This window comes from Gorilla gorilla, chromosome 6 (assembly GCF_029281585.2).
Source record: "Gorilla gorilla gorilla isolate KB3781 chromosome 6, NHGRI_mGorGor1-v2.1_pri, whole genome shotgun sequence".
NCBI lineage: Eukaryota > Metazoa > Chordata > Mammalia > Primates > Hominidae > Gorilla > Gorilla gorilla.
The window spans coordinates 160,379,098-160,391,289 of record NC_073230.2 but is presented as its reverse complement, the minus strand read 5'-3'; the positions used below and the strand labels follow the sequence as shown (position 1 = coordinate 160,391,289).

Below are 12,192 nucleotides of genomic sequence, written 5' to 3'. Positions count from 1 at the left end.
TAATAAAGGCGATAATCTAGGAAAAAGGGATTAGGGATGCATCCGCATTGTTTATCAGACTGGACATCTGGGAATGCAGCCGCTTTAGTAGTTGAAGTTTAATAGGAGCAGAGGGAGCATGGGGTGGGAAGGATGTATTCAGGGCCCCCACGTGCCAGGCCTGCAGCTCACTTAATCCTTAGAGTCATCATTTTTAAATAATATTAATCATGAGGGCTGATTACTGTATGTCCGGCACTGTTCTAAGCACTTGACATAATCTCATCCTCACTGCTACCCTATCAGGTAGGTATCTTTATTAATCCTATTTTATAGGGATGCAGCTAAGAAAGGTTAAGTAGCTTTGCCAAGGTTGCATGGCTGGGAAGCGGTAGAGCCAGGATCCCTTTCGAGCGTTCCCTACTCCCCATGCTTTCCTCCATGCAGGGGCCGTGGGAGGGAGGCGTTTGCACACCTTGCATACACAGGACACCTGGCTGGGAAACGTGCCCCCAGTCATGTGGATACTAAGTGGTAGATTGCAAACCTGGGAGTCTCTCTGACTCCCAAGCCCAAACTATTTTTGCTAGCGTGCTGTTGCACAAGAGGGAGTAAAAGCGTGAGATCATTCTTTTGCAGAGCTGCTTCAGATTTTTATCTTCTATAAAAAGGAGAGGAAGTTGCCTCTGCCCAGTACTGCCTCATATTTGGGCCAATATGGTAATTAGAATCATGCTACCAGAATATTCAGCTAACTAAAGGTTTTCAGTTAAAAATATAGAACTTAAAGACATTTCAGAGCCTGATTTTTACTGAATTATGAGATCACTTTCTGAGAAAAAAGGAGCATTACCCTTCAAGACGTTTGAAAATTAGCCTAAGCCTATAGTGTGCAACAGGGAATTCGCTATGTTGAGATGGACTAGATGACCTAATAGGGCTTTCTTTTTTTTTCTCTAAATTTCTAGGCGTCTCATGATTTGAATATTGATAAACTCTTTGACTTGAACATTTTGTTTCTTCTAATTGTTCATCTTTTCCTGATAATTATAAGGTACACCAGGAGGATGGAATCAACTATACCCTTTATAAAAGGTGGATTTTTGAAACCGTAGACCTTATTTTGTTATACTCAAACATGATCCTAGACTCTTCTCTCCTGCCATATCCCTCCTCCTTTAAAACAGCCTATGAAAAGTTAATTTTTAAAGATTCTTTTAATTCTGTTCAGCTGGCTTCTTTGTTCCTAGTAGACAAAAATTGGAGCTCTCCAAGGAGAATTCAGGATGTAGAGGCGGGTGGCGTGAGGACTAGCTTAGCAGTGGCTCAGACAGCTGCCGTCAAATGCTTTGGGTTTGGAAATGTGTAGGTTCTTAATAAATATTACTTAATCCTGACAGCAGGACCAGGAATTTAACATGAACAATTAAGAATAAAGGATTCAATTCTTCGTGGCTTACAGGTCTTAATATCCCAAATAGACCTGTTCTTCCCTGGTTCTATAACGCGCTCTTAGTGAGTGAAGAGGAGATGGAAAAAGGTTACAGTATCAATGCTCCGCAATAGTTTGTGAGTAGTTAAATAGAAGCATAGACATACAAACTGGTTCAAACAAAAGATACAGTCCTTTGTAATTTTCTCATGTTAATTCAGGCATCCAGGTAGACTGTTAGAAAAAACTAACTTTAATTTGTTGGACATACTTTTTCATTCAAATCTGGACCTTTGAACATGACGAGGGTGTGTTCTAGGTCTAGAACGTTTGCGTTTATCTTCCGTTTAGATGTCTGATATGCCAAAGCCTGCCTTCATGAAGCAGAACCTGGATGAGCTTGGAATAGGAACGTACCACAACATTGCCTTCATACATCCAGACACTCCCATCATCAAAGCCTTGAACATATTTGTGGAAAGACGAATATCAGCTCTGCCTGTTGTGGATGAGTCAGGTTTGTGTGTTTGGCGCTGACAGTCAGGCAGAAATAATTGTTTATCTCAGGGTGCAATTATTGTAAGATGACCTGGCACAGGAGATACGTGGGGAAAATGAAAACTTGGATATGGTGAATAAACTCAGCACCAAGGGGCACGCAGGATCGTAAAAAAAGTTTAATTGGTTTATTTTCATATGTCCATTAAAATATGATTTCATATCTAAGTTTTCATTTAAAACAAGGTTATTTATCAGTGTTTAACTTTTAGTAATTATGTCATTAAAACTGATTTTAAATGAGTTTCTTTTTGTTCCTTTAGACATTTTTCTAACATATATTTTTCATTTTTAGGAAAAGTTGTAGATATTTATTCCAAATTTGATGTAATTGTAAGTATTTTAATTTTGTTCAATCTGTCACCTAGAATGCATTTTAAACATTCATGTAATGTGTTTTTGTGTTTTTCTCTTGTTTCTTAATTTAATTATTTCTAACCTTTTGGGGTGTGAGGATATTATCAGAATTTTATAGACCTTCTATAGTAATTGTACTTTTAATCTGCATTGGTTTAGCAACCAATTATATATTAGCAGCATTTTATAATTTTTCATCTTTACAATACATGCATATTTTATGCACTGCCACAGCATGTGTATATATTTTAAATGTTCTTGTTTCCACGTAGGAGGCCTGATTTATTCGCCTCTAGGCGCGTGCGCAGTGCACATGTAGACTCATGGCTCCTTTGTCGGGCGCATCCCATTGCTTACTGATTGGGAGCCACTGTTCTAAAGAAGAAAAGGGGACTGACACTTTATAGCCCCAAATGTGCACGCCATTTTTTGCCACAATACTGACCCCACATTAAACATTCTTCTGCAGCTGCCTCAAACCCTTTGCTTCACACTATTATGTTAAACATAACAGTCACCCAGAAATATGCTGATCGGCATTTTGGTTGAGTGGGACCTGCTAAAATGAATGAGAGCCCCATGAAGGCATTTGGATCCATGGGGCTCCTCAAGCCTGTTCTTCCTCTGGTTGCTTGATCCCCATGGGTCCCCCAAAGCCTTCCCAGCAGAAACCTTGTTCCCCAGGGAGCTTGTTGAGAAGGTCCATTGCTGCAGCATTTCTAGCCCTGTGGCACTCACCACCCTTTACAGATGTCAGCCCACCTTGCCAGAGATTTTATCCATGCATGGTAGAGAGCATTAGAGGGTAAAAATTGGGGAGCAGTCTTCAGCAGGATATACTATCAAAGTTTAACAATGTTGCTTCGTAAGGAAGGTAGACCTTGTAACACGGTTATCTTTAATTGTGATTGATATGTTGACAAAATAACAGTAGCAATGGCATGTCGTAAGCCAGAAAGAACGTCTGATGTATGCAGGTACTAAATTCAGATAAGCATTAAAGTTTTTAGAAATCAGGCTCTCTTAAGCTCACTAATTTTGGTCATTGAAGTGAACTGAAATGAAAGGATATAATTTATTCTCTTGCTTCATTACAGAATCTTGCTGCTGAGAAAACATACAATAACCTAGATATCACGGTGACCCAGGCCCTTCAGCACCGTTCACAGTATTTTGAAGGTGTTGTGAAGTGCAATAAGCTGGAAATACTGGAGACCATCGTGGACAGAATAGTAAGAGCTGAGGTGAGACAGCTTTCCCAGTCCTGCTCCCCCGACATCCACTGCAACAAGTCCCCAGTAGTGAATGGTGCCTCCGGAAGCCTGAATCTCAGGAAGGGCCCAGCGAGGCAGCCTCCAGGTTCAGTCGGATGGGATTCTCTCCTGTCCCAGAACCTGGCACACTACTTGGCATATAGGCGATCTCTAAAGGTTTGTTGAATTGAATTGAATGGAAAAGTCCTGGGTGAATCAAATAAACTGGTAAGATACATTCATAGTTTAAACGATATATGTTTGACAGTGTGGACGACATAATAAGACCTTGTCTCTACTAAAAATAAAAATAAATTAGCTGGGCATGGTGGCTTGGACCTGTAGTCATAGCTAATAGGGAAGCTGAGGAAGGAGGATCCCTTGAATCCAAGAGCTTGATATTTCAGTGAGCTGTGGCGGTACCACTGCACTCCAGTCTCGACAGCAGAGCAAGACCCTGGCTCTAAATAGATCGATGTATCTGTATCTATGGGTACATTTTGTTTTGAGAAAACAAAAGTCCCAGAAGCTTTAAGTTCCATTTGAATATTTATGAATTCAAAATTTAAAGTGCGTAATGTGTATTTTAACAAAGTGAATGATAAGTCAGTAAAACTTTTTTCTCTCTTCCCACCAGTATCTCTCTTTCCTCAATTAGATAAATAGCAAATAATCTAGTAACTCCCAGTTTCCTGCACCTCAGCAGTCCGATTTCCTTAGACTTTACTGCTTATAAGATTTTCACATGTACTTTGTGTAACACCCTAAATAAAAGACTCCGCCTAAAAAAAAAAAAATTCCTTCACAAGATGACTCCTCACAGAAGGACCAAAAAATAACAGTTTTTAGCTTTAATGTAGCTAGGAGAAGGGTGTACAGTATCAGTGATGATTCCATTTATTTATATGACATAAATAGAACACTAACTTTTAGGTACCTCCAACAAGGGACATACATAAGTTTGACTCAGCAGCAGATGACAAGAAAATATGTGGGGAGTCATTTCAGTCTGAGAGAACTACTTAATTCTCTGGATGAGATGGTTTCCTTTAACCTTCAGAGTTCAAAAGATATCTGTTTAATATCCACTATTTTTTTTTTTTTTTGAGACGGAGTCTCGCTCTGTCGCCCAGGCTGGAGTGCAGTGGTGTGATCTCAGCTCACTGCAAGCTCCGCCTCCCAGGTTCAAGCCATTCTCCTGCCTCAGCCTCCCGAGTAGCTGGGACTACAGGCGCCTGCCACCACACCCACCTAATTGTTTGTATTTTTAGTAGAGACGGGGTTTCACCTTGTCAGCCAGGATAGTCTCGATCTCCTGACCTTGTGATCCGCCCGCCTCGGCCTCCCAAAGTGCTGGGATTACAGGCCTGAGCCACCGCACCCGGCTAATATCCACTATTGAATGTAACCAATAAAATGTCTTCAGTGTAGAAGACAAATGTGAACTATCATTTTAATGTGTGATTATAGTTAGCAAATAATTGTGCTGTGTTATATCACAGGATTACTGATGAACCTGAAAGCTTTTTTAGAGAAACATTTAAAAGAAATTTATGCTGACTGCCATGAGAAAAATGACCAAGCCATTATTATTATTATTATTTACCTAAAGCAAGCTATGACAGAAACATCACCCACACAGTATTATTTGAGACAAAATACAAAAACTGGATTTCCCCCTCTTCCTATCTCCTTCCTGTGTCCCTGTTTTCTATCAGGGGTATCACCGTTCAATACAGAGAGGGTCTCCCAGGGCGCAGCTAGCACAGAGCTGCTGTGGCCCAAGCTCTGAAGCCTTTTTTTTTTTTTTTGAGACAAAGTCTCACCCTGTTGCCCAGGCTGGAGTGCAGTGGCGCAATCTCAGCTCACTACAACCTCCGCCTCCCAGGTTCAAGCGATTCTCCTGCTTCAGCCTCCTGAGTAGCTGGGATTACAGGAATGCACCACCACGCCCGGCTAATTTTTGTGGTTTTGGTAGAGACGGGGTTTCACCATGTTGGTCAGGCTGGTCTCGAGCACTTGATCTTGTGATCTGCCCACCTCGGCCTCCCAAAGTGCTGGGATTACAGGCGTGAGCCATCGCGCCCGGCCATCATGAAGCTTTTAAGAGAATAGCAACGCCGCTCCCTTCCTGCGGGTGAAATGCCTGTTACAGAAACACCTCAAAACGCCCTGCAGTCACTCATCAGAGATTTCAGAGTAGAACACTAGAGATGGACGTAGTCTATCCCACTTCATTATAGCTCATTTATCCTCTTGGATGCGATTCTTAATATATGAACTTCACAGAGAAAAGACACTGCAGAAAATAAAACCCTTGTAAAAGCTGCGACCTTCTTTCTTCGTTTCCGTCATCATCTGGACTTCTTTCCCATGTATTAATAAGACAAGTACCTGATAGTTATTAGAAACTGATATACAACTTTTAGAAATTAAAACAGTTATGTTTAACAATATATTATAGCTACATTGTGTTTCGTGTTTGAGTTGTATCTTTTCTATATTAATATTTTGAAAATTGAAAACTCAGAAGGGCATAGCTAGCTCATTTTTCTTAAAAGTAAGCAAGCAAATCAGCTTGAATTAGAGACAAATCAGTATCATTAGAGACAGGAGATAGATAGCTTTCCCCTCTTTCCTTCTCACGCCTGTGTCCCTGTTTTCCACCAGGGCTATGACTTTTTAATACGGAGTGGGTCTTCCAGGTAATCAGACAGTAACACATTGAACATTAGAGCCTAGGGTCGTCGTATGGGTCTGTCTGTGGCTACTTTCCCTCATTTATTCATTTATGGGATGTGTGTGTGTGTGTTGCTTTTTTCTTTTTTCTGAGACAGGGTCTCACTCTGTCACCCAAGCTAGAGTGCACTGGTGCGATCTTGGCCCACTGCAACCTCCACTTCCCGGGCTCAAGCAATCCTCCCACCAAGTAACTGGGACCACAGGTGCACACCAGCACACCCAGCCACTGTCTAATGTTTTTGTAGAGATGATGTGTCACTGCTATTCCCCAGGCTGGAGGGATGTGTTGATCATATAAAAACATGACAGGACATTATTTCTCATGTCCATTTTAAACCTTTTTTAAATGTTAATTTTCACGTGTCCTGCTTTTCTCTTTGCAGGTCCATCGGCTGGTGGTGGTAAATGAAGCAGATAGTATTGTGGGTATTATTTCCCTGTCGGACATTCTGCAAGCCCTGATCCTCACACCAGCAGGTAAAATGCTGGTTTCTGACCTTTGCCATCGGCGTCTAGGAAGGGTGGGAGGTAGAACAGGAAGTGCAGCATTTAAACCATCATTTCTCCACCCACCTACAGATCAAGGCTTTGAGTATATTACTTTGAAACCATTTTCGTTTTCTCTTCAGTTGGGAAGTTTAAGTGTTCTGCGTGAGTGAGGAAAGTGTATAGAACGTATTCGAAGTTAAGAGCATCCTATCAAGGTCAGTGGCCCCCTAAATGACTTGGGAGCCATTGCCATGTTCATCATAACCTTTTCCACTGAAAAGACCTCTTCAATTGTGCTTTGTGAGAGAACTAGTGACCAGAAACATAGAGGGAACGTCACTGGCTTCTATTGATGCCTTCGTCTTTCCTTAAAGAGAAAAAAAAACTTATATTTTGAGTAGATAACACAGAATACCTAAACACAAACTTTTATTCATTAATATTGTACAGAAATCACATTCACTTTCAAACAGAGTGTGGTTAAACTCATTTTTTGACAGATTCACTTTGAGCAAGCCCTCAGAGTCTCAGACAGTGAGGAGCAGAGAGAAAGGGAGAGGGCTTTAGACAAGAGGAGCTGGCCTTCCTCTCATTTCACACACTCAGTAGTAAGAGGTGGGCTTCGGAGTTCTTAAAACTGCCATCCCTCCCTTCCCTCCTCCTCTTCTTCCCATCCCTCCACCTCCCCAGCCCCAGTCAAATATGAACAACCCAGCCTTTGTCAGGGCCACATGGACCCGATGTGGGAGCAAACAGCATGCCCTTTGAACTCTCAGAATCCAATATTAAACGGTGTGTGTGCTACAGTATTGATTTCTCTTTAGTTCAGAAATTTCAGTTAAGACTAGTTTTTACAATTAAGTCTGTAACCCAAAAATACCTACCCTAAAGGAATCTTCACCACCTGCAAGAAACATGTCTTATTCGCTAAATGAGAACACCAAGAGAAATTCCAGTACAGCAGTGATCTTTCCGAGGTGGTCCTCAGGCCAGGCATCATCACCACCACCTGGAATTTACTAGAAAATGAAATGTTCACGTTTGGGCCCCGTCCCATATCCACTGAATCAGAAACTCTAGAAATGGGGCCTGGTGCAGTCAGTCACTTGCAAACTTCAAGTGTTTAAAAGACCTGAATCTCACAATAGTCGCTATAATCATGAAACATTAAGAACTAAACGAATGTTAATGCCATAAAACTGGAAATAATCCAAATATCTTTGAAAAGAAGAATGGATAAATTGTGTCACATTCATTCGATGGAATACGATACAGGATTGAAAACGAACAGTACAGCTGCGTTCAACAGTGGAGGAATCTCACAGGCAACATTGAACAGAGGGAGCCAGGCTCACCCAGACCATCATTAAATTCATATAAATTTCCAAGCAGGCATAACTGCACAGCACATTTGTGCTAACTAGAAAAGGCCTCTTCTCTGGGCAGATTTATCCCCACAGGTATATAGCTTAGCACCTTCAGAAAAAGATGCCCCGTTTCCAGCCCTGGACCACGGGACACAGTCTGCCCAGCGGGTCAGGCTGAATGTCAGCTCTTGTCTGTCTCTTTGGGCATTACAAAAAGAGTAAACAAGTCAAGTGATTCATCCTCTCTGTTTCTTGATATCTCAAACCATAAGAATGAACGGTTGTGCTGGATGAGTTCAAATTTCCATCCAGATTTGGTATTTCAAAAATTCTAAGTCGTTGCAATGCCCCTCCCATCACTGCTGGTGCAGGGAGGAATCTATTTCCAGCTGGAATTTGGAATGTATGTTACCATAGAAATTGTGCCATGAAGATGGGGGTAGCTGGATTGGAATTCCTTATGATACAGTGTATACAGCACGATTCGTTGAGGAAAACATTCCGTGTTACTAATAACTGGATTACAAGTGAACTTTTGGAGTGGAACTCAGGGAGCGCCTGCATCTGATCAACAGTCGCAAATGAGGAGGCCCCCACCATGAGGCCAAGTCCCAGCTGTCCCGCCCGAGCGCTGTCTGAATGTAAGCAAGTCGCTTCACCTCCTTCAGCCCCAATTTCTTCAGCGGAGAAGGAGCGGGCTGATACAGGCCCGTCTCCCTCCTACGTTGCTATGAAAAGAGCTGAAAGCCGTGCACAAAAGCCATGTGTGTGCAATGAGGCGCAGTGCCTGGGACCTGCACTGTTAGGTGGTTGTCCATGGAATAGTCAGTAAGAGGCAGTTTGATGAAGCGTCTGCTGTTACTCGATTAAAAGGTGGTAAAGGTGATTCTTTTCATCGGGCAATGGCCACCGTTCCCCAGAGGGATACTGGTTCAACACAATAACATTTTCTCTTTTTCAAAAAAGGTTTTGGCAACAGTTCATTGTCAAACTTAGACTGTCCAAATGAACCCATGTGTGCGTGCATCCAGTGCGTGGGCAGTCTGATGCTAGGAGCTACAATGTTTTAGCCACACACTCTGATAGATTGCCGATCTCTTTCAGGGGTCTAGCGTCTGGTGAAAAAATAGGAGAGAAACTCCTGTGATGAGAAAAATAGTAGCTCTCCCTGCCAATCCACTGTGGAATGTCCTAGCCAGATACTTGTTAGGTGCAATTATCCTTCAGAATATTTATAAAGTTTTTTTTTTTTTTTTTTTTTTTTGAGACGGAGTTTCACTCTTGTCAACCAGGCTGGAGTGCAATGGCATGATCTCTCGGCTCACTGAAACCTCCGCCTCCCGGATTCAGGCGATTCTCCTGCCTCAGTCTCCCAAGTAGCTGGGATTACAGGTGCCCGCCACTACGCCCAGCTAATTTTTGTATTTTTAGTAGAGACAGGGTTTCACCATGTTGGCCAGGCTGGTCTTGAACTCCTGATCTCAGGTGATCTGCCCGCCTCCGCCTCCCAAAGTGTTGGAATTACAGATGTGAGCCACCGCGCCCGGCCTAAACCTTTTTTTAATACATATTTGTAAGAGTGCACAACTGAAATACTTCACACCTTCACTAAAACATACCTACATATTTCTTAGTAAAATTTTTTAGGAGTGGAATTATTTTTTTTTCCAAGTTAAATCTGACATATTTAGAATGACAAGATGTTACGTGGATCCAAGCTGCCCGAACGATTGGGTGGGAGATGGGAGCTTGGGCCACCTGCTCCTTCCCACGTCGCCCTCCTCCGAAGCCTCTGGATTATCCTCCTAAGGCACTGCCGACACAGGTAGAAACCCCTGGGGTAGAGAACCCTGCTGTTACCATGAGCTTTGAAACTTTCATCTTCCATCCACTGACAGGTGCCAAACAAAAGGAGACGGAAACGGAGTGACCGCCGTGAATGTAGACGCCCTAGGAGGAGAACTTGAACAAAGTTTCTGGGTCACGTTTTGCCTCATGAACACTGGCTGCAAGTGGTTAAGAATGTATATCAGGGTTTAACGATGGGTATTTCTTCCAGTGATGTTGAAATTAAGCTTAAAAAAGAAAGATTTTATGTGCTTGAAGATTCAGGCTTGCATTAAAAGGCTGTTTTCAGACCTTTGTCTGAAGGATTTTAAATGCTGTATGTCATTAAAGTGCACTGTGTCCTGAAGTTTTCATTATTTTTCATTTCAAAGAATTCACTGGTATGGAACAGGTGATGTGGCATAAGGTGAGTGCACGGTATGTTCAGATCACAGTGCCTTATGTCCGAATACAGCAATATGTCACCGCCGCAGCCGGGGCGCACGCGTGTGAAACAACACCGAGCTTGAATGTGGAAGTCTTTGAACCTTTTACCAAATCAGTTTGTTTTCTTTAGATTTGTCAAAAAGTTGTAATTTGAATATAAATAATTACTTTAAAATTTTAATGACACTTTTACACGTAAGTGTTTTGTTCTGGGCTACCGTGTCAACGAGGCTGCTTTACAACAGCTTTATTTATTTTTACTTTCATGCAATTTTTTTACACATCTTTTGGTGGAGTAAACTTCACCACATCCATGAATAAACTCTCAGTTATTTTGAAATGGCAAATTTCTCATTATTTAAGTTTGGATCTGGAAAGGACATGACTTCTGAAATAGCCGCTGCTGGGTTTTAAAAGCTGAGGTCTCTCAAAGTGTGGAGGAGACGTTGCCGTCAGGCGGGAGCCAAGTGCCGGGAAGATGTCTATTTTTTTCTTGTGTATTGAAATGTAAAATCATGATGTTTGTATGACTGCTGATGCGATTGTTTTTGTAAATTTTATTGTGGCATATACAGTATTGTCATACAGTTGAAGAGAAACAATGTTTCCTAATGTAAGTGCTCTGAAAATGTTGACACTGTATATATATATATGAGGATAGTTTGTTTTTTTTTTCGTTTTGGGGTTTTTTTTTTTCAGATTGAAAAATTAAAATAAATCCTACTATCTACCATGTTGTTAAAGAAGTTATTTAAAATGCCTTATATTTCAGCACCTATCGATTAAAATTCTACATGCAGTTTTCCACTTAGCTATTTCTCCCCAAATAAAGAAGTACATGAATTTCATCTCTTTTCCGTTATCAGGAAAAAGAGTCAGGGTTTAATTCATAAACTTTCTCTCTCCACTATTAAGTATGAATATATGTATTTATTATTTTTATTTTATTTTATTTTATTTATTTTTTTGAGATAGAGTCTTGCTCTGTCGCCCAGGCTGAAGTGCAGTGGTGTGATCTCTGCTCACTGCAACCTCCACCTCCTGGGTTCAAGTGATTCTTCTGCCTCAGACTCCCAAGCAGCTGGGATCACAGGCATGCACCACCACGCCCAGCTAATTTTTGTGTGTGTGTGTATTTTTAGTAGATACGGGGTTTCACCATGTTGGCCAAGCTGATCTCAAATTTCTGACTTCAGGCGATCCACCTGCCTCAGCCTACCAGAGTGCTGGGATTACAGGCGTGAGCCACCGTGCCTGGCTGAGTATGAATATATTTAATTTAAAATTGCCACACAGGTTTTTTGCATGTGTGCTAAGGTATCAATTTTTTCATTTCCTAGTAGGCCAAATATGAGAGGGAGAGCAAATGGGTATGTTTTCCCCATAGAAACAATAATGGTTGTGATTTAAGCTAATGGTAATATTTGGGAGAAAGGAAAAAGTCACAAAGCTGCCAAAACAACACAATTTTGAAACTCAAAGAATTTATCAATCTGCTCCTTGTTTGTGTACCCAACACATGAGTGTCTGCAGACTACATATCTACATACAGGTGACGTGGCACATATATAGGTACAGTCGTGGGCCATGTACAGATGCTTCAGTCAAGGACAGACTGCATATATCACAGTGGCCCCATGAGAGTATCACAGCAGCATTTTGCTGTACCTTTTCTATGTTTACATGCACAAATACCATTGTGTTACAGTTGTCTACAGTAACATGCTGTACAGTTTGGTAG

General features: G+C 41.5%; 1 protein-coding gene across 12 annotated transcripts in view; it reads left to right on the top strand.

Annotated features, from left to right (window-relative positions):
* PRKAG2 (protein kinase AMP-activated non-catalytic subunit gamma 2) overlaps positions 1-11,181 on the top strand; it is a 320,123-nt gene extending 308,942 nt beyond the window's left edge. For 7 of the 12 annotated variants that reach the window (XM_019031431.4, XM_019031430.4, XM_031012949.3 and 4 more), the window contains 4 exons: positions 1,763-1,928; positions 2,265-2,302; positions 3,424-3,570; positions 6,705-10,069. In XM_019031431.4, the coding sequence (XP_018886976.1) occupies positions 1,763-1,928; positions 2,265-2,302; positions 3,424-3,570; positions 6,705-6,980 (627 nt within the window). In that variant the 3' untranslated portion in view covers positions 6,981-10,069. The other 5 variants (XM_019031434.4, XM_019031433.4, XM_031012951.3 and 2 more) reach the window with 1 other exon arrangement.
* Positions 11,182-12,192: the final 1,011 nt, after the last annotated feature.